At 38.9% G+C, this 26731-nt stretch overlaps 1 protein-coding gene across 1 annotated transcript; it reads left to right on the top strand.

Annotated features, from left to right (window-relative positions):
* The first annotated feature begins 2985 nt into the window (after positions 1 to 2985).
* On the top strand, positions 2986 to 24419 carry LOC113040947 (laminin subunit gamma-1-like). Its single transcript, XM_026199165.1, has 28 exons — positions 2986 to 3102; positions 5855 to 6193; positions 9455 to 9585; positions 11015 to 11181; positions 12555 to 12743; positions 12944 to 13061; positions 13247 to 13345; positions 14609 to 14745; positions 14881 to 15003; positions 15099 to 15288; positions 15733 to 15845; positions 16009 to 16230; positions 16651 to 16839; positions 16925 to 17170; positions 17624 to 17777; positions 17875 to 18017; positions 18132 to 18310; positions 18404 to 18560; positions 18815 to 19020; positions 19143 to 19222; positions 19315 to 19452; positions 19586 to 19730; positions 19821 to 19970; positions 20501 to 20615; positions 20727 to 20926; positions 21036 to 21194; positions 21279 to 21378; positions 22351 to 24419. The coding sequence occupies exons 1-28, from the start codon at positions 2986 to 2988 to the stop codon at positions 22605 to 22607; spliced, it is 4563 nt and encodes a 1520-aa protein (XP_026054950.1). The 3' UTR covers positions 22608 to 24419.
* Positions 24420 to 26731: the final 2312 nt, after the last annotated feature.

The raw sequence follows: 26731 nt of genomic DNA, 5'->3' as shown, positions 1-26731 counted from the left end.
ATCATTAACAGATGTTCCTTCTCTCTCTTTCAATCTCTCTTTCGGTCTGTTTGAGGCGTCACTAAATGCGGAAACACATTCCAGTCACTTCAACCAATTACCAACCCCCTTCACTCTTCGACTCCTCCTGTCCTTGTCACACAGTCTCAGTTCTGGTTATAGGTATGAGACGGAGAGAAATTGCATCCTAATGAGTCTGTTTACAGCAAAGGCTCAGTACCCAAGGCTGATAACCAGAGATATGGTGACCTTGAACAAAGCACACAAACAAACCCAGACCGCCCGAAGGGTGTTGTCCCTATGATAAGTGTTCTAACTCATCCCAGTGTCACAAGTTTTCTGTTCGGGGAGCCACACAGCTTTTATCATCAATACCCTGATTGTTCTGGAAGAAGTGGTGGAATTTCTCTGACTCTTCTGCTCAGGGTGGTCCTGAATTTGAAGGTCTTGGTACACCCATCCACCTCTGTCATGCATTCATTCGTTCAACGCTCTTCATGGACTTCTCACAACTTCTTCGTGAGTGAAATAATGTGGCAGCTTTTTTGTTGTATTATTTACACGCACTTAAATTAAGAATATACTGTGGGATACAAAAAAATAATAATTCTGAAATTCTTGGAAGAACGTAGGCTTAAAAAAAAGTTACTATAAAAATTGTTAAATAAAAACTATTGTAAATAAAAAATTTAATATATATATATTATAAAATGGAATTAAATGTACTGTATTACAATAAAAAAAGTTGGATTAATGTCGACTTCATATCTGCATTCAGTGGCAGCAGTAATGAATATGTGATTAGGCACTGAGGAATTTCCCATTAATGTGAAGGTAAAAGAGCCCTTCAATTTGCCTCCATATAAGCCTAATTAAGTTGCGTTTGTGAAAAGCCTTTTTAACTGCTGGAGTAGACCTCGACTTCACAACAACCAGCGAAATTGACTTTTTTCCCATGAGGATTACCAAATAAAACCAGCAATCACACAATAATCAACGACTAGCTGTGCGTTATATGATTTGAATGCACAACGTTGAGGCGAAGAACCACCCGACGCGCAGTAAATTATCCTGCTTATGCCATGGACCTTTCCAGCATTCACATATTAAAGATGTTAATAATATTTGCGCTGTAATATTTGACTTCAACAATAAAATGACTGTTATTATCATCAGTTGCAACTTGTTAGATGAGATAGAATGTTTATAGGAAGCAAGTTATAATATAGACAATGATTACACTAACCTGGAACTACCTGTGCAGTTAAACAAATTTAATCAACACCTTCCACCCAATCAGAATCGAGTATTCAGACAGACCATGGCATAATACTAAATAATACTATTTACTACACAAATCTCTTACATTCTAAAATATAGTCAGATTTAATTTGTTTCAAATGCTCTAATATCTTCTCCATCCTAATATGTCTACCTTCTGGTCATTTCAATTTTTCTCAGCTTCAGGGGTCACCTGTGGTTACTTCCCTCACAGCTGCAGTCAATTATGGTTTAGGTCTGAGTAATGTCTGCTCTGTTGACCCAAAGGAAATTATTAATCATCCAAATGATGTGCAATATTTTGGGGATCACAAGAACATCAGGTTTTGTTTTAACCTGGCATATGAAAATATTAAATATACATAAAAATTGCATATGTCTTATTAGCAGTGTTGTGGGTAACGTGTTACAAAGTAACGCGTCAGAGTACTCTAATTACTTTTTTCCTGAAATGTGTAACTTAACGCGTTAGTTTCGTGCGTAAGTAATCAGTAACTTAGTTATTTTTTAAAAAAAGTAATCCGTTATTTTAAGGAAAGGAAAATCCCGACTGCAGCCTGCTTTTTGTCAGACAGTAGGCCTAGGTCTACTGTGCCACCTGCGGATGTATCAGCGGAGCCGAAGCTCTGTGATCGTAAAGTCAATGGCTGTGATGCGTCTGTGCCCTGCGCCTGACCCTGTGTGTGTGTGTGTGTTTTTTATTTTTTTTCGAACTCCCGGCAAGATGGCAGAGAGGACAGCGTTTTGTTTATGGAAGTACGCACATTATTTTCAATTTGTCAACCGAAAAAGAAAAGAACATAACGGTAAAATGCACACTCTGTGAGTGACACTTTAATAATAATTAGTTCGGCTATTAAGCGATTTGTCATTTGCCTGTGTGGCAGTGAAGGATTTAATTCGGTTTGTTATCATTTTTGTTTCACAGGCAGATGTTAATTTCTGTTAGATCGTTGGCTGGCTGGTTGTTCATCATTTCTAAATGGATTTAAATCTGCAAGCCTGTTTAAGGTTGTGTTTACAAGTAAGCATACTTGTACTTTGATAACTGCATTATTTAAAGTTAAAGAAAAATCAGGAGTTATCTTGTGGTGCTCATAATAGTAGCCTAGGCTACCCGGGCTGGGTAACGTTAGGTGCGAATTTTGATTAATAATATGTTCTGTGATAATAAATAAATAAAACGCAATGTGGAATAGCCTATTGCTGACTGTCTTTCCTGTTATTGTTATCCTGCAGTGTTAATTTAGTCGGATGACTGATGTTATTCATTGTCGGGAGTCACGACTTCTAGGTGCATTTCAATGGGCCGGGGGCTGTGTCTGTCATGTGTGAGCCGCTGCAAACTGCTTTTAATTTTTGGTAACGCATGAGTACTCTAACGCGTTACTTTTATGAATAGGTAATGCTGTATCATAACTGATTACTTTTAATTGATGGTAACGTTGTAACCTAACTAACTACTTTCCAAAGTAACTATACCCAACACTGCTTATTAGGATGTTTTTTTTTTTCTTCGCTCTGATAAAAGTGCTTTGTATCACCTTTGCTGAAGTGATATAACTGTAAATGTAATGTATTTTACTACTATTATCCATCTGCCTCAATGTTTGGAGATGTTTGAAACAGTCCTCCACATTAATTCCAGTATGTAGACTGAAATCACAGCCTCTCAGTCTCCAGTGGCTTGGTGACAAAGATGAGATGTCATCAAGTGTAAGTTCAAAGAGCGTCCAGCGCAGAGTCCCCGCAGGGCCTGACCCTTTCCTCTTCATGTGTGCCCTGGCTTCAGTCATGCTTTTGAGCTCCAGCCCTGCTCCAGTGAGCACTATGAGTCAGTGCTCAAGTGCTCTTTGTCTGTCCTCCTGAAACGCATTGGCTATGTGAAGGAGCTTTTTTGTTTTGCTCTCAGCCAGCTTCTGGCTCATTTCTTCACTGGTTTGCCAAAAGATTTGGTTCATCTTGTTTTGCAAGGTTGCTGGGGAGACTTCAGAGGTGAGGCATCAATGATGGCACTGTTTGCCGTGTCGTCAGCAAAGTACATGTACGTATAACTCATGTGAATGTTTTAAGCCAAGGCATTGCATTGTTTGGGTGTTAGGTTTTGTAAGTCATCCTGCTGTTGTCGGATCCATGGCATAGCAGTGCCATATGTGGATGCGTTGGGTTGAGGACTTGAATGAGAAATGGTCCTATTTTGGCCCAATGTTCTTGCAATCGTTCCCAGTCTTTGTTTCATTGCACCTGACCTGCAGTCAATTACGATATGATCAAGAGACAAATTAAGGTAAAATCATGGCTTGAAAACATCTGGATAAGGGTTATGAGTAAGAGTTAGCAGCTGTCCACCGAGAGAGGAGTAGAATTTGAAAGGCCCGTGAGAAATATGGACATGTATTGGATAAAACTCATGCTGGAAAATACCTTTGACTCGCTTTCCAGTGTTCATGCATGGGAATAATGTCTTATTTCATGAGTGTGACCATCATCATTTTCACTCTTGCAAGAGCCAGTGCAGTGATTCTGTAAAAGCCAGTCGCTCTTAAAATGATGGTTCAACAAAGCATTAGAAATCTTTCATTTACTCACCCTCATGCTGTTCCAAATCCAGTCTCATTTTACATGAACATTGAAGAATTTTATCCAAAGTATGTTGTGGATATTCCATAAAGATTCATACTTGTGGAAAGTGGGTATCCAATGTCCCCTTTAATACTTTTTAGGATCATGACAACTAGCTATTTGTTGGTGAATGAAACTTTGAAGTCTTTGATTCACCTTTGAGTCATTGTCAACTTTTGTAAGGCACTACGTGCGGCATTGTCAACTTGTTCACTGCCAGAAAAGCAGAAAGCTCACACCCTGTTGTAAAAATCTCTCTCACTTCTGTTGAACTTTGACCTTGACAGCATGATGTGTGCAGGAGGCTCCTAAAAGTCAGCAAGTTCATTTTCATGTTAACAGCCATAATACCCTCAGAGACTGCTGCAAGGTATGAATCTCTTTGTCATTGCTTTGCATCAGTCCCTGCTTTAGCTGCACTTTTTGATGCAATCTCTGTGTATTTATTTAACACACATTGTCCCTAGTTTTTGCGGATTTGTTTGGAGAGCAAATTCTTTGCTAAAAACCAAACTTGGCCCTTCTAAAAGATAGTGTCATTTTCTTCACACTAAAAGAATGATGTCTTTCCATGCCACTTCCATTTGGCCCCCCGGTTGCAGTTTCTCCCAAACACACCACGTAGCTTGCTCAGACATGCAAAAATATGTTTTTACAAGCTCCATATAATTGCTGGAGAACCTCGCAAAGCTTCTGAAATCCAGACTAGCACAAAAAAACGAAGCTTCTTGTAAAAAAAAAAAAAAAAAAAAAGGTGTGAGATTATGCTCGTCTTTTTACAAGACAATGTTTTATTGCATGTCGTGCTTTAAATAGTGAAAAGAAGGACTTCAGGGTGATTGATGATGAAATGATTACAATTGTGGCGGAGAGATAAAAAGAGAGTTTAAAAGAAGAGATTAAACCGAGAGATTTAAAAAACATAAACTAGTTTAAAACAAGTGCCAGGTTCTCAAAAGTAGTAGTAGTTTTTTTTCTTTACATTTTGAATACATTATTATTTTTAAAAATATATTAATGTTTTTAACAGATTTGTTTTGTTGTTGTTTAAATATTTAAATTAATTCATAAACACCATCTGACATTTTTTACAACCTGAATTTATCAAAAAAAAAAAATATATATATAAGCAATTAAAAACCTACTCTTCAAAGAAGTGGTGCATTCAAGTCATGGTCAATTATACATTTCGTTATACTTTAAATAATGCACCAACAATATTATGTCACATTCATTTGAAAATTGGGAATTCCCCCTCATATTTCTAAGGTGGTTACAGCCCTGATTATTTCAGCAGCTAGAGGGAAGAAATGAGCAGAACAATGGAAATTTGAGGGCACGGATTTGCTGATCTTATCAGACAGGAAGGAACTCTTAGGCATTTTCAGTGGAACGAGGTTATGCTTGCATGGCGTTATGCCAGCTGCGTATAATATCAGGCTTGTCTGCTTAACCTTGATCCCTTTTTCTGTGCAATCTTTCAGAGATGTGTGTATGTTTGGCACCTGCAGTGCTGACTTAGTGTCTTATCCAGTCCTTGAATCCAGCTCTATCTGCTAGTGGGCCGTACCGAAGCACAGATTGTTTAGAAAAGAGAGCGTATGGTATCCAATCATCTTCCACTTTATCTGAACTCTGTTCTACCTTTAGTTTTCAGACGCTACTAACAGTCTATCTGTGTGATATCTGCTTTGCATTCTCTGTACTGTACGTTATAGAGCACATCTCCCTAATCTCACTCCTGTGTTTACCTAAATATATGCTGCATATCCTCACGGTACCTGATTCTATGTTTATCTGTAACTTCCCCATGCAATGCGTGCCAACTCCGCAAACCAACTATTTAAAATCGGTTGCATTTCCCATTTAATTATTAGCAATGATCCGTCCATCGCTGTTTTAGTGCTTAAATCTTGGTGTTAAATCTTTTCAATGTGTTAAACCGCAGTAGTCAGTGCCTTATGTTGCCTTCTCTCTTTTTCTAGGCAAGGCTTTCGACATCACCTATGTGCGTCTGAAGTTTCACACCAGTCGTCCTGAGAGCTTTGCCATCTACAAGCGCACTAGTGAAGACGGGCCCTGGATTCCCTACCAGTACTACAGCGGCTCCTGCGAGAAGACCTACAGCAAGATCAACCGCGGCTTCATCCGCACCGGTGAGGACGAGCAGCAGGCTCTGTGCACGGATGAGTTCAGTGACATCTCACCGCTCAGCGGAGGAAACGTGGCCTTCTCCACACTCGAGGGCCGACCCAGCGCTTATAATTTCGACAACAGCCCTGTACTGCAGGTAAACAAGTCTCCTGTCTCTTTTTTTATCTTTCATTCACCCTCCCTTGACTGCTCGTACTCATGAAGTCAAAAGCGTTCACATCAGTCACAGTCTCAGAAATAAGGAATCGAAAACTCTGTTTCCAGATGTGTGGTTGTGTTGTAATGTGTGACTGCAGCCAAGTTACTTTTCCAAGATTTTACTTTCCAGATTGAGTAACATTCCACTGCCTCAAACAAACAGCTCGTCATTTAGAAGTGTTTGCATGTGAGAGATATTAGTATTTGGAAAATATTACGATACAACTTCACATTTTCATTTACTGTATTTTGGAAAAAGTTGCACTGTAGTTGATAGTAGTTAATAGTAATACAAGTGATAAAATTGATATAGTAATAGTAAAATATTTGTAGGATTGGCACATTTGTAAAATCGTAAATAGTAATACGTTTTTAAGAAATCTCTTCTGCACACCAAGGCTGCATTAGTCTGAAAAAAAAGAGAAGAAAAAAAACAGGAATATTGTGAAATATTGTTATTACTTTATTTTATGTTACCGTTTCAGTATATTTTAAAATTGTATTTATTCTTGTATAGCTATTTACTCTTCAGTTCCACGTGATCAATTGATCAATTCAGTGCATCCTCAAAGTTTTTTAATTTGAATTTAAAGTCAAAATCTTGCTGAGCCCAAACTTTTTATTGGTGCTATACTTTTATTTGTATTATTTGTTTATTTTTTATTTATTGTTGAGCGCCATTATTTTTTTGCTTCATAGAAGAATGAATTTTATTTGTTAAATTGGTTTTACAACATGTTTCTGACCGTTACACACCACAGGGTTACTGTTATGCAAAAATCCTACTGTTACTTTGTTTCATTTCAACAGAACTTGATATATTTCCCGAGACCACAATCACAGCCAAAAAAAAAACAACATTTTTCAGACTAATTAGCTGAATAAGAGACAGACGCTCATCCCAATGTGAGCTGAGTCAGTCCTTCCGTGTGCTGACTGTGGAATTTGTTGTCAGGCAGAGAAAGCGCTCTGCATGCCAAACCTAAACAAGATGCTGCCGTGGTTACAGGGAGGCGAAAAGAGGTTAAGTGTGAGATATGAGCAGGAGTGGGTGGACAGCAGATAATGTAGGACAGGCAGGCAGGCTGGGGTTTGTTTGTGTGACCCGTGCTGCGCTGTCCAGGTGCCACATCGTCTCCCGCTCACTCAGCACAGCCAAAAATTGCAACATGTTACTAGGTGACACCCCACAATTTCCCACCACATTCTGATTGTGCGCGGCTGTGCACAGACACAGCTGGAAAAGAGTGCATGTGCAAGTGATGGACAACGTGCAGCGTGAACACAAGAGCTGGAACACTGGGGTCTGATTTGTTGTCTTGAATCACTTTTTTTCACCATGTGCTTTTATGTGTTGAAAATTCAAGTCGGTCCCCATGGTTTCTAATTTACCAAAGAGAATTTAATATAGATAGTGGTTTATATTCATGCAGGATGGCGCCTGCAGTCAGTGTTTCTAGTTATGTTGCGTCCTTTTAGTTATTTTGGGAGCTCTTTAGTGCATCATTGGTACTTGATTAGTATTCACGTTTATATATTTATATTCTGTACCACCAAACAAGTGCTTCACGTGTCTTCTAATTTTATTGAGAAAATTAAGCCATATTATTATAGTAAACATTTGTTTATATTTCTATTAATTTTTGTATAATGTTGTTTTTCATTTGTAACGTTACCTTTACCAAATGTACAATTTTAGCTCTGTTGCCAGATACTTCCATATCAGACATCTCATATGCCATAAAGCTATTAATACCGAAGCCCCAAACTCTTTTTATAGGAATGGATCTGTTTCTGTGGGTTTTAAATGGCTGTCATACGCTGTTCTAGAAGCGTGTGTTGAAAGTAGACGGACTAGGTTTGTTTGTGGACTTTTGAATATGATCCGCAACAAACTGGCTTCACTCATCAGCTTTCATTAATATCATTAGTTGATCATGAGCCGTTAGTTTTATATGTACTCTTTTTTGTTGTTGTTGTTGTTTCCAAGCAGTGCTAATAGTTAGATCTGGTTGTATCTCATTTCTTGGGGGTTGAAAAGGGTTAAAGTGAAAGCGAACTCAAATGTGAAAATCCTGTCATCATCGTTTTGGTTAAAACACATGATGTAAGTTTTCCGTGAAACACAATCGGAGTCCTGTTTGCTCTTTTCCAGACACTGAAAGCGGATGGTGACTACAACCGTCAAGCTCAAAAAATGACCTTATACTACTGAGTAGTACAAACAGTTTTGGCAGATTTATTTATGTATCTCCTCCAAATATGAAGTTCAAGAAAATAATCAGATGACAGAGCTTGTGTTTTAAGTGTGTAGTGCTGTCATGTATTTTTAAAATTGATTATTATAAAAAATATATATTTATTTTAATAGTATATTAGAAACACTATAAATATGGAGCATTTGACTGTAAGTTACTTTAAGTATACTGCCCATTCCTAAACTATAGTATAGCTTTGATCATTAGTGATAATCCTCATATTTCTTTGGGATAAATCTGTGTTTATGTAGCATGTTTCTCTAGGGGAAGAGAAGTGTGAAATCGTTGGCTGTCTTCCCAAACAGGAACATGCTCTGAATCACGGCCGTCAGCTGTGGATAAGGTGTCAGAATGACTTGAGGACGTTTCCTCCTCAGTTCCAGCAGATGTTTGGTGGACTGAAAACGTTCACTGTTGTTACAGGGTTGCCTGGCTCCACTTTAACCGCTGTGTTATTGTCAACCCTGCTTGTAAAATAACAACATTTATAGTGAAACTAGAGGAAATGCGTGCAAAGCTTTTAGGAAAAGGACTGAAGTCTTGGTCTGAGTCATGTTTTCGTTGGTTCCTGAGATTGCTTCCATTGGCACTCCCTGAATGTGGCCACAAACAGGCAAAGTTCAACTGCAAGTACGAGTGCGGCATCATTCTAAATGACATTTACATGCTGAACGTCACACTGGCGTTTTTCTTTTCCCATGAAACCTTTCTGCAGACATTACAGTGCCTCAAACAGCAGGTTTTGTTTAGATTAGAGGCCGGAGGATGTGTTTGCTTTTGACGTCTGAACACAGAACAGATGGGAAGAATTCTGCCCTGCTAAAACCTCTCTAATAACTACTGCAAGCTCATCTACGACTAGTCTTTCTCTAGCTACATTCTTGCTTTTACGGTCTCGTTTTTTTAAAAGCCTAATTTGTAATTCTGTTTCTCTCTATCAGGACTGGGTGACTGCCACGGACATCAGAGTGACTCTGAACAGATTAAACACTTTCGGAGATGAAGTTTTCAACGATCCCAAAGTTCTCAAATCCTACTACTACGCCATCTCTGACTTCGCTGTTGGAGGAAGGTACGTTTTCACCCTGTTGCTTCACTCTCCAGCGTTAATATGTCAGTATATAGTTTAATGAAGCATTGACATATCTTCCTTGTATTCAGACCATGGATATCAGCAGCTCCATCTGGAATGCTGGACATGTGACGCGAAATATGATTTTTTTTTCAGTGTGCAAACAAAAAAAAACAAGAACCACCGCTTTAAAAGATTAGATCGTTGCAGTGTGAGCTTTCACGCTTTGAGTGAAATAGGTTGATTTGGGACGCACTGCTTCATTTCAAAATCTTTCTGCATGGGAAAACTCACTCTCTGTGAGAGCAAGCCTCTAGTTAATAGATAATAGCACAAGAATTTCTTGTTTTAAACCAGTTTGTTCAATTCTATATGCAAAAAAAAGGACCAAAACGATGAATTCCTATGCAATTTATCTTAACTTAAGGTACAAAAATTTAAGAACTACCTCTTTGCTTCCTGTCTGTGGAATCTTTAAACCCTGACAGTGAGCTTTAGAGATGAAGGCCGTATGAGGGATCAGAGCGCTGTCGAGCAAGCGTGAAACATCTCTAGGTGCAGCATTGCATGTCTTTTCACCTTAAACTGTTTGAAATGTGGAGCAGATTTCCATTACACAGCCCACATTCCCTACATTCCTGCCTGGGAGTGCTGGATTATAGAGCGCAGTGGAACTGGAATGGGGCGGGCGGAGAGTCTGGAAAGGGAACTGAACAAGGCTGAGGCTGAAGGGAATCATTTAAACCTGCTGCCTTATAGCCCGTGTGCTCCTGTCCAGCTTCAACATCAGTGCTCACGGAGAGCCGTATGTTCCTCAAGTGATCGGATCAACAGAAACGTAGCATCCTGGGAGTTTTACTTTATCCGTGTTAAATATACAGTATATAAGTATTAGGGAAAATGCACGTCAGATGAGTGCACATCCTCCAAGTTATGATTCCTCACGTCACCTTTTCCATGAGGCTTTGCCAAGGATCACCTGAGACAATGTGCAAGAGGTGGCTTTAACTGCACAAGCCCTCTCTTGTCCCGAGTCCTCTGTCAAGGTGTCTTTGTTGGTGAATATGTTTGTTGCGTTCGTTCGTGTGCTCGCATTTAACCCGTCCAAGTGCACACACACAGTAGTGAACACACACACCCACCGTGAACTTTATTACTGCATATTCTCACCCGCTGTATCTAAGGATGGGCAGAATAAAGAAACCCACATCAGCTACTCAATCTCAAAACAAAGGTGCAGTGACGTTTCAGTGATAGGCTCAGCAAACATCATCAGAGCTCTGTGTTTGAACAGCTTTGCGGCACGTTTGTGTCTGCTTGGTTTGTGTTACAACGGCAGTATGTGTAGTCATACAGCAAGCGTGCCCTATCATTGTGTGCTGGCCCTTTTGCACCTGACCGGTCTGTTACCTTCTCCCTCACCACCCAGGTGCAAGTGTAACGGCCACGCCAGCGAGTGTGTGAAGAACGAGCGCAGCAAGCTGGTGTGTAACTGCAAACACAACACAGAGGGACCAAACTGCAACGTGTGCAAGCCCTTCTACAATGACCGTCCCTGGAGGAGAGCCACCGGTGATAACGCCAACGAGTGTCTGCGTAAGTTTGGTCTTACATGTTTAGACAACTCTTCCTCGAAAAAAGACTCATTTTGCTTTAACTGGTTTCCTACATATAATAGAAAAATTCAAATTCAAATTTTTTTTAAACTGCCAAGCTTCAAGAAAATCATGACCTTCTATCTTGTAACTTGTAACAGATTTGTGCACTGTATTCCAAATATGTGCGTGTATTTACACTTTTGTTTAAAAAGTCGGGATATGTAAAACTTTTTAAATAATTTATTAGATTTATTTAGCTAGTATGCTTTAAATTAATACAAAACCAACAGTGAAGACATTTATAGTGTTAGAAAATAAAATAAATGCTGTTATTTTCAACTTCCCCTTAGATTTCATTCATACTCTGAACGTTATTGAAGATATTTTAATTGAAATCTTAAACCGTTAAAATGATATTCACTGCTAGTTTTCTACCAGAGCTCTCGAATCTCATTTACACGTGTTAAATGACGTTTTGTTTGTAGACGTGTCATACATCGTTGTTGTCATTAACACACCATTAGTCCTCAGAAGTCATGTGACTGATTCAGCTAATTTAAAAAAATAAAAGATTCTGAGACTATGTTCCTCAAAGTTTATGTATACATTTCAAACGAAGGCAATAATCACATGCTTTTAAGATATATTTGTCCTTTTGGGAGCTAGCATGGAAATCAATTTATTTTACAATTGCGGGAAACAAAATCTTAAGTCCTGACTAAGGTCATTTGTGCCACCTTTTGTATTTCAGAAAAAAAAAACTCAAATTAAATTTAGTAGCACATAGTTTAAAAGACATATGGGGTAGAAAATATAAGTAAACTATTTGGGGGTTAACTATCGATGTCCTCTCAGCATTCAGTGGAATAAGTAGAAAGATTCCAAATCGCAGCTGTTTGACCTCCGTCATGAGTACATGGAGAACTGCAGTCTTTCCACACAGACTAACCTCCTCCATAATGAGTCACTTGTTTTCTTAAACTAATGTTATATTATAGAAGAAGGGGCTTTTGGGGACCTCCCTCCCCTTCTTTGGATGCATACATGCAGACACTTCCTGGAAATGCATGACTAATGTGCACATCTGATGTACAGCAGCCCGAGAGCTAGAGTTCTCACACCCACACAGCTCCTGCTCGTCCATCATCTTATTTCCATTTCTCTCTCATGAATGTGTCCACTAATTGCTCAAGCAGAAATCTTACTCGAAGTCCTGATGACTGCCGAACCACATCTGCGTAATTCAGTTCCAGATTGTTCAAGCATTTATTTCGTGTACAGATGTGATCGTCTGCGTAATAGTCACATTAATGCCACCCCAGGGAATTGTTACGTCTAAGTTCTGACCTGGAGGATGTGTCTCTGTTTCAGCTTGTGACTGTAATGGAAAGAGTGGCGAATGTTATTTCGATTCGGAGTTGTATCGTGCCACTGGTCACGGAGGGCACTGCCGAAACTGTGCTGACAATACGGATGGACCGAACTGTGAGCGATGCCGGGACAACTACTACAGAGACTCCTCCGGCCAGCGCTGTCTCTCCTGCAGCTGCAACCCTGTTGGTGCGTAACAGACCAGCCCAACTTTTTGTTTTTTTTGTTCATAATCAAGGAGAAAAATGAAACCGAACAGTATGAGAAAAATGATTTGACGTGAGGGAATCAATAGGGTTTAATTTGAACATTTTGTTTCGGTGTAAATTTGAACATTCCCCTGGAGCTTGAGTTCCTAACCATTTGTTTTACCGGTTCTTCCCCTACAGGTTCCCTCAGTACCCAGTGTGACATCACCGGCAGATGTAGCTGTAAGGCAGGAGTGACGGGCGATAAGTGTGACAGATGCCAGCCTGGTTATCACACATTGACTGCGGCAGGCTGCAGGTAAAGCTGGCATGGCTTAAACCGCCAGCCTGAAACACGTTCTCACACTTTATGACTTTTTAAGGACCCCAGAAACTGTCTTTCTTTTCGATGAAGGTTATATTTGATTTGCAGACCCTTTAATCAGTGTTGTTAAAGTTGATTATTTCTCCTTGACCTTCTTGCTCCCTCTTTCCCCTCTACAGTCGCTGCTCTTGTAATCGAGCCGGAAGCACGCAGGTGTGTGATGTCCAAACCGGACGCTGCCAATGTAAGGAAAACGTGGATGGATTCAACTGTGACAGGTCAGACTCCACACACAATGGCAACACCCCTGCTGTTAGTGTTGTACATACTTGACTTGTTCACAAGGGCAAATGTTGCAATTACTAAGATTGTTTAAATATGTTCTCAAATTAGAAACGAGTCATCAACAGAATTAAATTGAGCATCACGGTCCCAAAAGTCCAATAAAGATCATCCACTTTTCAGCCCCTGCTCAGTTATTAGGATGTATGTCAAAGCTTTTATAAACACTTTTAAAAAGGGGCGTCTGCCGTTTAGACAGTTTTTCTAATAGAAAGTCCCTATGCGGGTGACACACAGAGGCTCTGAAGCCATGTGTGTGTCTGAGAAACCGAATTAGGACTCTCAGTGTCAGATGGAAGAGAAAATAGCTCAGGGATGGCCAGGTTTCCCAGCCAGACCATGTAGGGCCTCCGGACTTGCAGTCACCAAAGTTGAACTACCCTGGTGTTCTGCCTGTTGACTGGTGATGGGCTGTTTCTACATTTTTCATTATGTGTTTGGAATTTACCGATTCATTTTTCTCAAATAAAATACACAAAACGTTTTGAGAGGAGTCTTTTAACACTCACCAAGGCTGTATTTATTTGATACTACAGTAAAATACTATTACACATTCAAATAAAATATTGTAAAACATTTTTATAATGTATTTTGAAATATAATTGATTCTTGTGATGGCAAAGCTGAATTTTCAGCAGTATTCAGGAATCATTCCAGTATGCTGGTTAAGTGCTCAAATATTTATTTTAGTTATCAGTTTTGTCCTCCGAAATACTTTAGTAGAAACCATGGTATATATATTTGTCAGGATTATTTAATGAATGGAATGGAATGTTCCAGAGAACAGATTTTATTTGAAATCAAAATCTTTTGTTTTATTATACATAAACATTAACATTAACAATGTTTTATACACAGATGTATGAATGGTGCTTGTGAAAAATGTTACATAAAATCTAAATTATGGTTAAAATCTCAATTATAAGTGTCATTGTAATTACTATGACAATAATTAAAATAAATATCATTATAATAATTAAAATAATATTTAATAATAAAATAAATGATTATTTTGAAAATATTTGAGTAGTTCTCAGCCGCATACGTGTTTATAGTGGTTTTGAAATATGTAAAGAGAGAATTGTATTTACATGGGACAAGAAGTAATTAAAATGATTAAAATGTCCCTGAACTTTACAAATCCATTTATCAGCCATCCTGTCTCATTACTAATTAACTCTTTTGCCTCTTTCTCTCAGGTGTAAACTGGGCTACTTTAACCTGGACCCCCAGAATCCTCAGGGATGTACTCCATGCTTCTGCTTCCAGCATTCCACTGTGTGTGAAAGTGCTGATGGCTACAGCATACACAAAGTTACCTCCACCTTCGACAGGGGTAAGTATCCAAACATTAGGGTCAACATCCTGTTTATACTGATTCCTAAAGTTATACTAGTGCCAATGTAAAATCAGCCACAGTTTCAAAGGATTGTGATAAGGAGAAAGAATAATATTCGTTATGTGTGTATAGATGAAGAGGGCTGGAGGGGACAGAAGAGAGACGGCTCTAGCGTTCCTGTGCAGTGGTCACCCACCACTCGAGAGATCTCCCTCATCTCAGAAGACTACATCCCCATCTACTTTGTGGCTCCAGGTATAATAGGAGACATGGTTTCCTCTGTATGATAAAGAGACAGAAGATTGCATGAATAAGACTGTTCTAATCATCTTTCGTTTTTGTTACTGTAGAGAAGTTTCTTGGTGATCAGCTGCTGAGCTACGGTCAGAACCTCACGCTGAACTTCAGGATTCAGCGACATGATGCACGACTCTCAGCGGAGGACGTTGTGCTGGAAGGGGCCGGCCATCGGGTTGCTGTGCCACTTATTGCCCAGGGCAATTCCTACCCAGGAGAGGAAACACAAACCTTTGTGTTTAGGTGAGGTCTTTTTTAGTAAAACTAGGGCTGGTCAAATTAATAAAAACAAAAGCTATCAAGATTGACATATTCAAGTACATAAGAATACAAAAACACTTATATTGTGAAATAGTATTACAATTTAAAATAACTGTTTTCCATTTATTATTATATTTCGATGTATTATTCCTGTTATGGCAAAGCTACATTTTCTGCATTATTCAGTAATATTTTATAAAAATAAAAAAAAGAATTATACTATGAATATTAACTGCATGCTGTAAATTGCAAGTCAAATTCATCATAATACTGTGACATATATTGCATGCATTGTTCCATAAAAATAAAATATATATAGAATTCATAGTCATCTTTTTCATCTTTTTGCAGATTAGTTGATTTATACATATGGTTAGCTTATCTGATGTACTCCTAATGTTAAAAATCATCTCTTTTCTCGTTTAGACTCCATGACACTACTGACTATCCTTGGAGACCCACCATAAAACACGCCGACTTCCAGAAACTTCTGCACAATCTGACTTCGGTTATGATTCGTGGAACCTACAGTGCAAGGAGTACGTCTACTAATTCACTAATTCACAAAGCTGTGTTTTTAGACATTCTTTTAAGACAAAATAGGAAGGACAAAATGACAATAACCTTGGGTTCTCTGTTGCAAGACTCTTAAGGTCATTTTAACGGATACTTGAACTAACTTTAATAATGTTTCTGCTGTAGGTGCAGGTTATTTAGACAACGTGTCCCTTGTGACTGCCCGCCGTGGCCCTGGAACTCCTGCTCGTTGGGTTGAGAGGTGTACGTGTCCTAAGGGTTACGTGGGACAGCACTGTGAGCAATGCGATCTGGGATATAGGAGGAGCCAACCTGAGCTGGGCCGCTTTAGCAGTTGTGAATCCTGCAACTGCCATGGACACAGTGACAGTTGCGACCCTGTGACAGGTTCGTCATCACAACTGACTTATTTGTATTTCTTTGCCATAGTTTTGATATTTAATTTACTTCTCTGCTCCCAGGAGACTGGATCTTGATTTCATTACGGAAAGTCATGTGCTCTAAATGCATGCAATATGAAAACCACTGAAATCAAATTTATTTTAGATAATATCTATACTTTGTTTTTTACCCATAAAGGTCTTAAAAGACTTTTGAGCAATACGAAAATTACATTTTAAGATTCAAGCCAAAACAGAGTTGTGCAAATACATATTTCTGGATTTTTCTAAATATGCAATGGTTACTCAAAATTCCCTCTGTACATGCTAAACTGCAGTAATGCTACTTCTTCCTTTGTGTTTATAAAATGTTGCCATCTTGTGGTGATATGTGGTATTACATGGTCTCTTTGTCTCAAACTTGCAGGATTGTGTAACTGCCAGCACAGCACCACCGGCAAGAGCTGCGAGAGGTGTAAGGACGGGTTCTACGGTGACTCCACGGTCGGCTCTCCTTCAGACTGTGAACCCTGTCCCTGCCCCGCAGGTGCCACGTGTGCTGTGGTGCCCAGGACCAAAGAGGTGGTCTGTACAAACTGCCCAAATGGAACCACAGGTACAGGCTCTGAGCATTCAATCTGTTTGGAGATTCAATATAGTAAATAATATAACACATGATCTCCACCTTTAACTGTCTCCAGGTAAGAGGTGTGAATTATGTGATGATGGCTTCTTCGGGGACCCTCTTGGTTCAAATGGACGAGTCAGGGCGTGCCGTGCCTGCAGCTGCAACAACAACATCGACCCCAATGCTGTAGGCAACTGTAACCGAGAGACGGGCGAATGCCTCAAGTGCATCTACAACACAGCCGGAGTCTTCTGTGACCGTTGCAAAGAGGGTTTCTACGGCAATGCCCGTGCCGCAAATGTATCAGACAAATGCAAATGTGAGTGTTTATTTCTTATCTTATAGGGGTTTATTTCATGATATGTATGTATATATATATATATATATATATATATATACATACATACATACATACACTACCATTCAAAAAACAATAGTACATTTATTTAGCAAGTACGCATTAGCTTCATTAAAAGTGGCAATGAAGACAATTTATTGCATGTTACAAATGATTTTGAAATAAATTCTGTTCTGCTGAACTAGTCAAAGAGTTTTTGAACACTGATAATAATTATAAAAGCACCAAATTAACATATTAGAATGGTTTCTGAAGGATCATGTGACACTGAAGTCTAGAGTAATAGCTTTGCCATCTTAAAATAGAAACGTAATTTTAAATATAATAATGTTTCCCAGTTTTACTGTATTTAAAAAAAAAAAAAAAAAAAAAAAAACATTTATTTTCTAAACCTTTCTTTTTCCACCTCTGCAGCGTGTTCGTGCTCTCCGTACGGGACAGTGGACAGCAAGACGACCTGCTCTCAGGTGATGGGTCAGTGTCAGTGTCTTCCCCATGTCATTGACAGAGACTGCAGTGCGTGTGAGCCTGGTTTCTACAACCTTCAGAGCGGCAAGGGCTGTGAACGGTATTTGGTTTATTTCTCTCTCTCTCATTTTCTTAATGATATAGGATCGACAGAACTGCAAGTTTTTTAAAACGAATCTTTCAATTTGTTTCCTCAGATGCAACTGTGACCCTATCGGCTCCACAAACGGTCAGTGTGATATCGTTAGAGGCCAATGCGAGTGTCAGCCAGGGGTCACAGGTCAACACTGTGAGCGCTGTGAGGTCAACTTCTTTGGATTCAGTTCGTCGGGTTGCAAACGTACGGTGTCCTGCTCTTTTGCCTTTCTACAGCAGTTCTGCTAAATGCACAATTGCTTTAGAATTGATCTTATATCTTAGATCTGTTCCATTTACCATTGGTTTGGTTTTGCAGCTTGCGACTGTGACCCAGAAGGCTCAGAGTCTGCTCAGTGCAAGGAAAACGGGCGTTGTCAGTGTCGCCCAGGCTTCGTGGGAGCTCGCTGCGACATGTGTGAGGAGAACTACTTCTACAACCGCTCCACTCCAGGTTGTCAGCAGTGTCCCAGCTGTTACAGCCTGGTCAGAGACAAGGTTAGAGATCATCTTATGAACACGGGACTTTACGTTTCATTACAGAGCAGATAACTTCTTATACCTCAGATTTTTCTTTTCTTCTCTTTACAGGTGAACCAGCAGAGACAGAAGCTCCATGAGCTACAGAATTTGATTGATAATCTGGACAATACTGAGAATACAGTGAGTGACAAGGCCTTCGAGGAAAGACTGAAGGAGGCAGAGAAAACAATAATGGACTTACTGCAAGAGGCTCAGGCTAGCAAAGGTATCGTCTGACAGTGTAACAAGTTTCGAAAAATTTCTTATAGTGTTAAATGCCCCCCAAAAAACAAATGAGATTTAAAAAAAATGTAATAGGTCATCATATTGATTAACTATATAAAATAAGAACAACTAATATATATATATATATATTAAAGGCAAATAAAACAAGTACTTATATTTTTAAATTGATAATAGAGCAGATATATTTCACTTTACATAATTATAATTTTGTTATCTTTAACAATTATAATGCAGAAGTGGATAAAGCCCTTTTGGACCGTCTAAACAACATCAACAAGACCCTGAACAACCAGTGGAACCGACTGCAGAACATCAAGATCACCGTGGACAGCACAGGAACGCAGGCAGATCGAGCACGGAAGCGAGTCCACGACGCAGAGGACCTGATCAACACCGCTAGAGAGGAGCTGAACAAAGCCAAGGAGGCCATCAGTAAAGTGGTGAGATTTCTACCGCACCGCCAAGAGAGAATACCGTAATATCCCACAAATACCTTCAGCTAATGGCAGCGGAGGCCATTGAAATGTCTGTTTTTTTTCATCCTTATCATCTGTTCCTGTAGGATATTAAAATCCCCACAACCTCTGGAGATCCAAACAATATGACACTTCTGGCAGAAGAAGCCCGCGTACTGTCCGAAAAGTGAGTTACAGTATTTCACGCTGTGTTAATAATGATTTTTCATACCACCTACTACAGTTTTATTCAGTATTTTTCTATGGCTCTTTGCACAGACATAAAGCAGATGCTGATCAGATCGAGAAGATCGCAAAGGACGCCAATGACACTTCCACGAAGGCCTATAATATGCTGAAGAAGGCCCTCGATGGCGAGAACAAGACGAGCAATGACATTGATGAACTCAACAGGAAGTATGTCTTGGACGTCACATTAAATGCGACTTTCATGTCTTGTCAATATTCTTGTATCGAATAGGAAAGTATCAAAGATTTTAAATGCAGTTGGTCGTGCTTTACAACTAAATTGCTGTTCGTATGTGCGCAGATACGTCGAAGCAAAGGATCTAGCCAAGAACCTGGAGAAACAGGCTGCTAAAATACAAGCTGAAGCAGAAGAGGCAGGAGACAAAGCTTTGAAGATCTACGCCAACCTGACCAGCTTGCCCCGAATCGACACCAAAACATTAGAGGTGCTGACTTCATGATGTTTTATCATTCTTACTGAATTTGCACAATCAGCGTGGATGCATCTATAATCCGGTCTCTTGAATTTATCTCAGAATGAGGCCAATAAGATAAAGAAGGAGGCATCAGACCTGGACAAACTAATAGACAAGACTGAGAAGGAGTACAATGACCTGAGAGAGGACCTGAGGGGCAAAGAGACGGAGGTCCGCAAACTACTGGAAAAAGGAAAAACTGAGCAACAGGTACGAATGCTTTTTGACTTTTAATGTACTTGTTTTGTTTGGAATTAGTTTAAAGATTTTGAAGAAATGGTGAGAATATTTAGTTGCTGTTCAGTTTAGCAGTTCTTTCACACGTTTGATATGTAATAGTCAAACACATGCAATGAGGCACAGGAGTTTCTTAAATGATGCTGATAAGAGACAAGCGATAGTCCATAGTCTCATTCTAATCTGATTGAGTTCAGTGTCAAGAGCTGAACCATGACACAATTCTTAAGAAATCTGCTCGCAGTGTGAGTTATTTTTGCAGTGTTTGATGAAGGTTGGCATTTCAGGAAGAGCATTTACATGATTACTTTTAGACTAAAATATATATCGCGTATTTGTTCCCCCGCTGTATTGCTATTCATTCTCATAAGTAATTATGTTCATGATGAAAGTCCAAAACTTCACCTTCTGAATGGTAGCCAGACAAGGCATTGAAGAGAGCGGTGTAAGAACTCAACCATTCTTGTGTTTTCCATCTCTCGTTCCGCTTCGGACTTCTTCAGACAGCTGATCAGTTGCTGGCTCGTGCGGACGCAGCAAAGGCCTTGGCTGAGGAGGCAGCAAAAAAAGGCACCGCTACCTTCCGAGAGGCCCAGGACATTCTGAACAACCTCAGAGGTGAGAGCTCTTAAGAGAGAGAGAGAGAGAGAGGAGGAATAAATAAAGATCTAAACATCAAAGTAAATACGTGTTTAAAAATGTATTTATTAATATTTGTCTTTCTTTCAGATTTTGACAAGAGAGTCAATGACAACAAAACTGCTGCTGAGGATGCCATGAGGCGAATCCCAGAAATCAATGCGACAATCAATGAAGCCAATGAGAAGACCCGACGGGCCGAGGCAGCTTTAGGCAACGCAGCTGCAGATGCTAAAGAAGCTAAAACGAAGGCAGAGGAAGCTGAGAAAATAGCTAATGATGTGCAGAAGGTACATGTTGAGTTTCAAATGAAGAATATCAAAAACATACAAAAGTTGTGGGATGTCTGTGAACTTATCAGACTGTGCCTTTATTTGATTTGCCCTTTTTTTTTATCAGGGTTCAGCAAAGACAAAGACGGATGCAGAAAAAGCTTTTGAAGACACCATGAAACTGGATGGAGAGGTGAACAGCATGATGGACCAGCTCACAGCTGCTGAGAAAGAGCTAGAGAAGAAGAAAGCTGAAGCAGATGCTGACATGATGATGGCAGCCATGGTGGGTTATGGCCTGGACTAAATGTGTTCTATTTGTTTTAAAATCGTTTTATAGACATTGAATTAACTTTGCTCTCCTTCACAGGCATCTAATAACGCTAAAGAAGCTGAGGACAATGCCAAAAATGCCAAAAATGCTGTCAAGACAGTGCTGGGCACAATCAATGAATTATTAAAGCAGCTCAGTAAGACACACGATTAATTAATTACATTTTTTTGTGGCAGACTTATAATTGAAAAATAATTAAAATCATGATAGATGTCATCTACTTTCCTTGATGCCTGTTTAAAGATGTGTGTTATGCGTTAAATTGCTTAAATTGAAATAAAAATAAAAATATGCATTTTTAGCTTATAGACGGTTTCATCGGGCGCACGCGCCTGGACCTAAGTTAACTTCCGGTCTGTGTTGTGTATATCGGTCTGGCTGCGGTGTCATCTACAAACACAGTTAAAGTCAAGGTGATGAGTAGACTGAAGTTGGGCTCAGGTGGCTGTGCAGCGGGATGTGTTTCCCATACATTTATTTATTTTTGGAGACTCGCCACAATTTTAAAACTGATCGATTTTCAAAAAGGCTTCGTTAAATAAACATGAGTAACGTTACGTAACGTACTGCATGTTTAATAATAATAATTCCTTACATTTATGTTTAAATATCAAAACGAGGCACGGGTGTTTTTATATCGCTGTATTTCTGAAAGAAGACTTGCATGTTATATGCGTGATAAAGCAGCGTGTGAGCGTACCAGCTCTGCTGTGTTTACAGCTGTTACTGGGGAAACCTCTATTTCTCCCGCTTTATGTCTATGCTTTAAAACATCTCCTGCTGGCAAATAAAGAATTAGCATTTTCATTAAGTCCGCCTGATCCACACAGAAAACACATTTTGTTTGTTATCAAAAAATATCTACTCTAGAGGGACTTGGCCTTTGTTATTGATTCTATTTGGAGTCTACCAGAAGTTAAGTTAGGTCCACAAAAGCGCTCACGCGCATTAACGTTTGTTTATGTTGATGCCGTTGAAACCGTCTATACTACTGTTGGGATTGATGATCATTTTATTTTCCTTGTTATACTGCGCAAGAAGAATGCACTTCTGTGAAATGTGTGGCGACTTAAACACCTTAATATAACACCACCTCATCCTCTTCCAGACAACATCGATAAGGTGGATCTGAGCAAGCTGAATCAGATCGAAAACGCTCTGAAAGATGCCAAGGACAAGATGGCAGGAAGTGACCTGGACAAGAAGCTGAAGGAGCTGAACGACATCGCTAAGAGCCAGGAGGACATGATCAGCGACTACGACCGTCAGATCCAAGACATTCGAAAGGACATCATGAACCTCAACGACATCAAGAACACTCTGCCAGAGGGCTGCTTCAACACTCCGTCTCTGGAGCGGCCTTAACCTCTTCACGCCACACCGCTACGTCTGCCTTACACTCCCTGTGTTCTTCAGCATCCCTCGCCACCAAAACAGCCCTTGTTTTGTTTCAGATTCTTTTACTTGCATTTTATTTCCTTTTATTAGGTTACTGTTTGTTTGTATTTCTGTACGTTTCTTCAAAATCATGTTTTACAAACAGAAGACAAAAGCAGCTTTTAATCTTTTGATACGCAGAAATGCTATGTGAAGAGGAATGGCCATGTGTGTGTGTGTGTGTGTGTGTGTGTGTGTGTGTGTGTTTGTCTGTATTTGTGTGTGCATGAGCTGTTAGGGGCCTCGAGTTGAACCCTCATGACTGCACCACTTCCGGCTCTTCCTCTCAAATCTCTTGTCTTTAAAACCGAATCAAAATTCCGACCTAATCAGAAGTCAAGACGTTTGTTTGAGGATGTTTGCTACTTAATCATTGGTAACGCTATTTGCTCAAAGCTAACAGTGAAGGAATCTTAATTTGTTCGCACTGCACATCTTCTTCACCCCTCGTGCTAGATTTGGTAATGCGAGTGAGTCGAACACGTAAACACAGTATTTCAGTTCATGTGTATATAAATAGTTCAGTACTAAAAGTCCCTGCATGGCTCCGCTGACTTCATACATTTCATGGTTGCGACACATTTCAGTTGTGTATTTGTTTAGGTTTTTTTCAGACGCTGCTGCTTTATTAAAGGTGTCCTGCGAACCACATTAACATGAGCAAAACTCAACACTATGCAACTTTGTACACTGGCGTAGCAAGACTTTTATCTGATACACTGGTGCTAAGAATTATTTCAAATGTTATATTTTTGTGTGAATGTTTTTTTGTTTCTTCTTCTTCTTCTTTTTTATTATAATATAGAGTTGAGGAACTGTTATTTGTGTAAATATGCTTAAATGATTCAGGAACGGCTGATTTTTGAATCCAAGACCCAACCAGCCACCATGAGAAAAAATTTAATAATCAGCCAAAACTTCTGCATAATATATATAATTTTATATATATATATATAATATGTTCTGTGGTATAATACGCTTGCCTGTATACATGGCTCAGTGTTGCATCATAGCTATATCATGTATTTTATTTGTGGCTAATTTTCAGCGGATGGTGGTGTGTAATGTCTTGACCCTTTAATTTGCACACCCCCAAAACATCCATATATGTCTCAAAATGTCATATTTATCAGAATGATTTGCTTTACTTGAGATGGTAAGCTTAATCACATGTTGCTAGCTAACCATCTCTTTAGTGCCTAAACACTTGGACGTAATCTTCTAAAAATGTGGACGTTGCATCTTAAGTTAAAGAGATCTTTTGAAATCCAAATAATGGTTTAGAACATTTCACTGTTTGTTTCTCTCAGTTACCGCATCCATATTTTCTTTAGTTACAGTCTCACTGGTTTGCTACATTGAGCGGTTCCTCAGCCAGCATTGCGAGAGATTCAACTATGGAAAGTGCCACTGTAAAGCATTAGATTAGATCTAGACCTCTCCTCTCTACCACTGTGGACATAAGTGCAACACGTACACGTTTATGTATAAAACAGTATTTTTAATTTATAAAGTATCAAGTATTTGTGATCTGTAGTTAGAGTATGTGTTTGCTGCACAGTCTTGATGTGGTCCTTTGGTTCTAGAGAGCGTCATGGTTTTTAAAGACTCCCTTCCCTCTGTTTTAATCAAGGCATTGACAAACACTCACCCAAAGGACCTGACACACCTCTGCTTGTTACCTATTTGACTGTAAATTCAATCATAACATTTGAATAATAAACAGTGGTTATTACAGGACTCCCTGATGTGTGATTCTGCATTGTATTTCTACTTTTTTAGAGTATGTGTGATTCAGTGACTCAGAACAGTGGGTTTAAAACTTTTTGCAGTTAAGAATCACCAAATATTATGATCATGCAAGGAAACTCTTTTCTAAAATATAAATGTTAAACTGTATGAAACTAACTTTTTTCATTTATGGATTTGGCAGTCACTTACATTAGGTACACATTTGATCTATTCTCGCTTTCCCTGGGATAGATAGATATATAGATATATATATATATATATATTAGTCATTTCCTATTATTAAAAGCTAGGACTGCCAAAGGAATAAAATAATTAAAATGATTTTTTAACAGTTTTTAGAAAGCAGAAGTGAATAGTTTTTAGAAATTCAAAAGTTTGCCATTTGTAAAAAAAATAATTAAAAAAAACATTAAAAAAAAATAAAACATAAAAAAAGCTTTTAATAAGCAAGGATGGTTTCATGGTATCCACAAAAGATTAAGTATCTGTTCTCAATTTCTTGATAAAAATAAGGGGTTTTTTTTAGCACCAAATCATACTGGAATTTCATTTTCACAGTCACAGGAACAAATTACATTTTGAAATATATTAAAATATAAAAATAGTATTAAAAAATTTAATATTTCACATTTTTACAGAATTTTTGATCAAAATAATGCTGCTGTGTTGGCAGTAAGAGACTTCCTTCAAATACATGAACAAATCTTACTAATCACAAACTTTTGACAGATGTATGCATAGTTGACATTAATGACTCTAAAAAGATTAAAATTAAAAAAAAAATGTAGTTTCAAATTGTCCATGCAACCTTCTATAGCACCCTCTTGTGGTCTTGTATGGGTCCCTGGACCCTGTTTATATTAATTAAATACATAATTGCACCAATTATTTGCAAATAAGTCAAATATTTTTCAGATCATAAGTCTGTAGTGTACAGCATATTTAAACAAGTTCATATAATAGCAGTGGAGTTCAACAGTAATATGTAGGCCTATCTGTGTCTTTATTGATGTGCAGGAAATGACACAGACTCATCACCAAGTTAGTAGTTTTTCAGTGTTATTCGCTCATCTGATACAAAATCAGCGCTATTACCAATATCATTCCTAACTACATTTGGTAAGACTTTGCCATGAATCAGCGGCCATCATCCTATGCGGTTGCATTTTATTAAATGTGTTTTTCTCCTCCACAAGCCTGGAAGTACAAAATGTGAACCTAGACACATAATGAAAAGCATTGTGCCAGTTTTGGCCATAACAGAGTTTCCAAAAGTCATTTACATCTTTAACATAGGGCTCTCTCTTTTAAGATGCTGGCAGTCATGACTGTAAAAAACTGAAATAAAGAGGGGTTTTCTCTAAATCTATCAGACTGATGACTAGATTGAAAGGAACAATCCTTTGCAAAGTCAAGTCCTTGATTCAGTTGAACTAAATGAGTTCATTAGAACTTTTATAGTCACACAACTGGATTTAAATCTTTATTATAAAAAATCACTGCTTGAATGAAGTTTGTTCTTTATTCTATATATCTGTAGCCTAGTTTTATCATTTAAAACAAACCTCTTTTGTGAAATGTTTTGTTTAGAATGACAGTGCTGAATGTTAAATAATATAAAGTGATATTTTACAAAGATGCCACATTATATATTAATTCAGTGACATTGTTACATTTTTAAATGTGACATAAATGTATATGCTCTCCGATACAGTACAATCAGTACAAAATCTATGGAGGGCATCAAATTTGCAGTGTTTTCTTGATGTAGCCTATAACTGAAAGGCAGGTTATTATTTGTATTTGTATTGTCCTCAGTGATCTATGAGAGAGCTTATGAGACTCCTCTCTCTTGCTCTATCTTCTCTCTGTGTTTCTTATCCTGTCCGGTTAAAGTGTGTGTGAGGGTGTGGTGCTGGCAGCGTCCTGCGAGAGGTAGACAGGGTGTGCTTCACACAGCCCTATGCTGTTCTCTGTGGCCGGAGCATGTTTACCTGCAGAGTTTAGGTGGGGCTCACTGCGTCTGTGTGAGGAACAAGGTGTGGACAATAAAGATGTGTGGCTCTGGATGTTTGGGTGTGTTTTGGTAATGCGTAGCTGAGACAACTCTGACTCAGCCCAGCGTATTTCCTTTCCTCTCAGAGAGTTCGTGACAGGGCGTAGCCAGTTGCACACAGTAGAAAATTCATTGCCCTCAGGCCGTGGATTTTTTTATGACTCCAGTATATTTGACTGTTCTATAGTGTCTCTTCCTGTGCGGTTCAGTTTGTGCCGGTATTTTGATGACAGCTGTGGCTTTG

This window comes from Carassius auratus, chromosome 2 (genome assembly GCF_003368295.1).
Source record: "Carassius auratus strain Wakin chromosome 2, ASM336829v1, whole genome shotgun sequence".
NCBI lineage: Eukaryota > Metazoa > Chordata > Actinopteri > Cypriniformes > Cyprinidae > Carassius > Carassius auratus.
Note: the sequence above shows the minus strand (reverse complement) of the source record. Positions and strands in the feature narration are given on the sequence as shown.

Bases quoted from the DNA above. Each gene is read 5' to 3' on its own strand.
- LOC113040947 (XM_026199165.1), top strand. From the start codon at position 2,986: ATGTCATCAAGTGTAAGTTCAAAGAGCGTCCAGCGCAGAGTCCCCGCA. The intron at 17,778-17,874 runs GTATTTGGTTTA...TTGTTTCCTCAG, and splicing joins AGCGGCAAGGGCTGTGAACG to ATGCAACTGTGACCCTATCG. The intron at 19,731-19,820 runs GTGCTGACTTCA...AATTTATCTCAG, and splicing joins TCGACACCAAAACATTAGAG to AATGAGGCCAATAAGATAAA.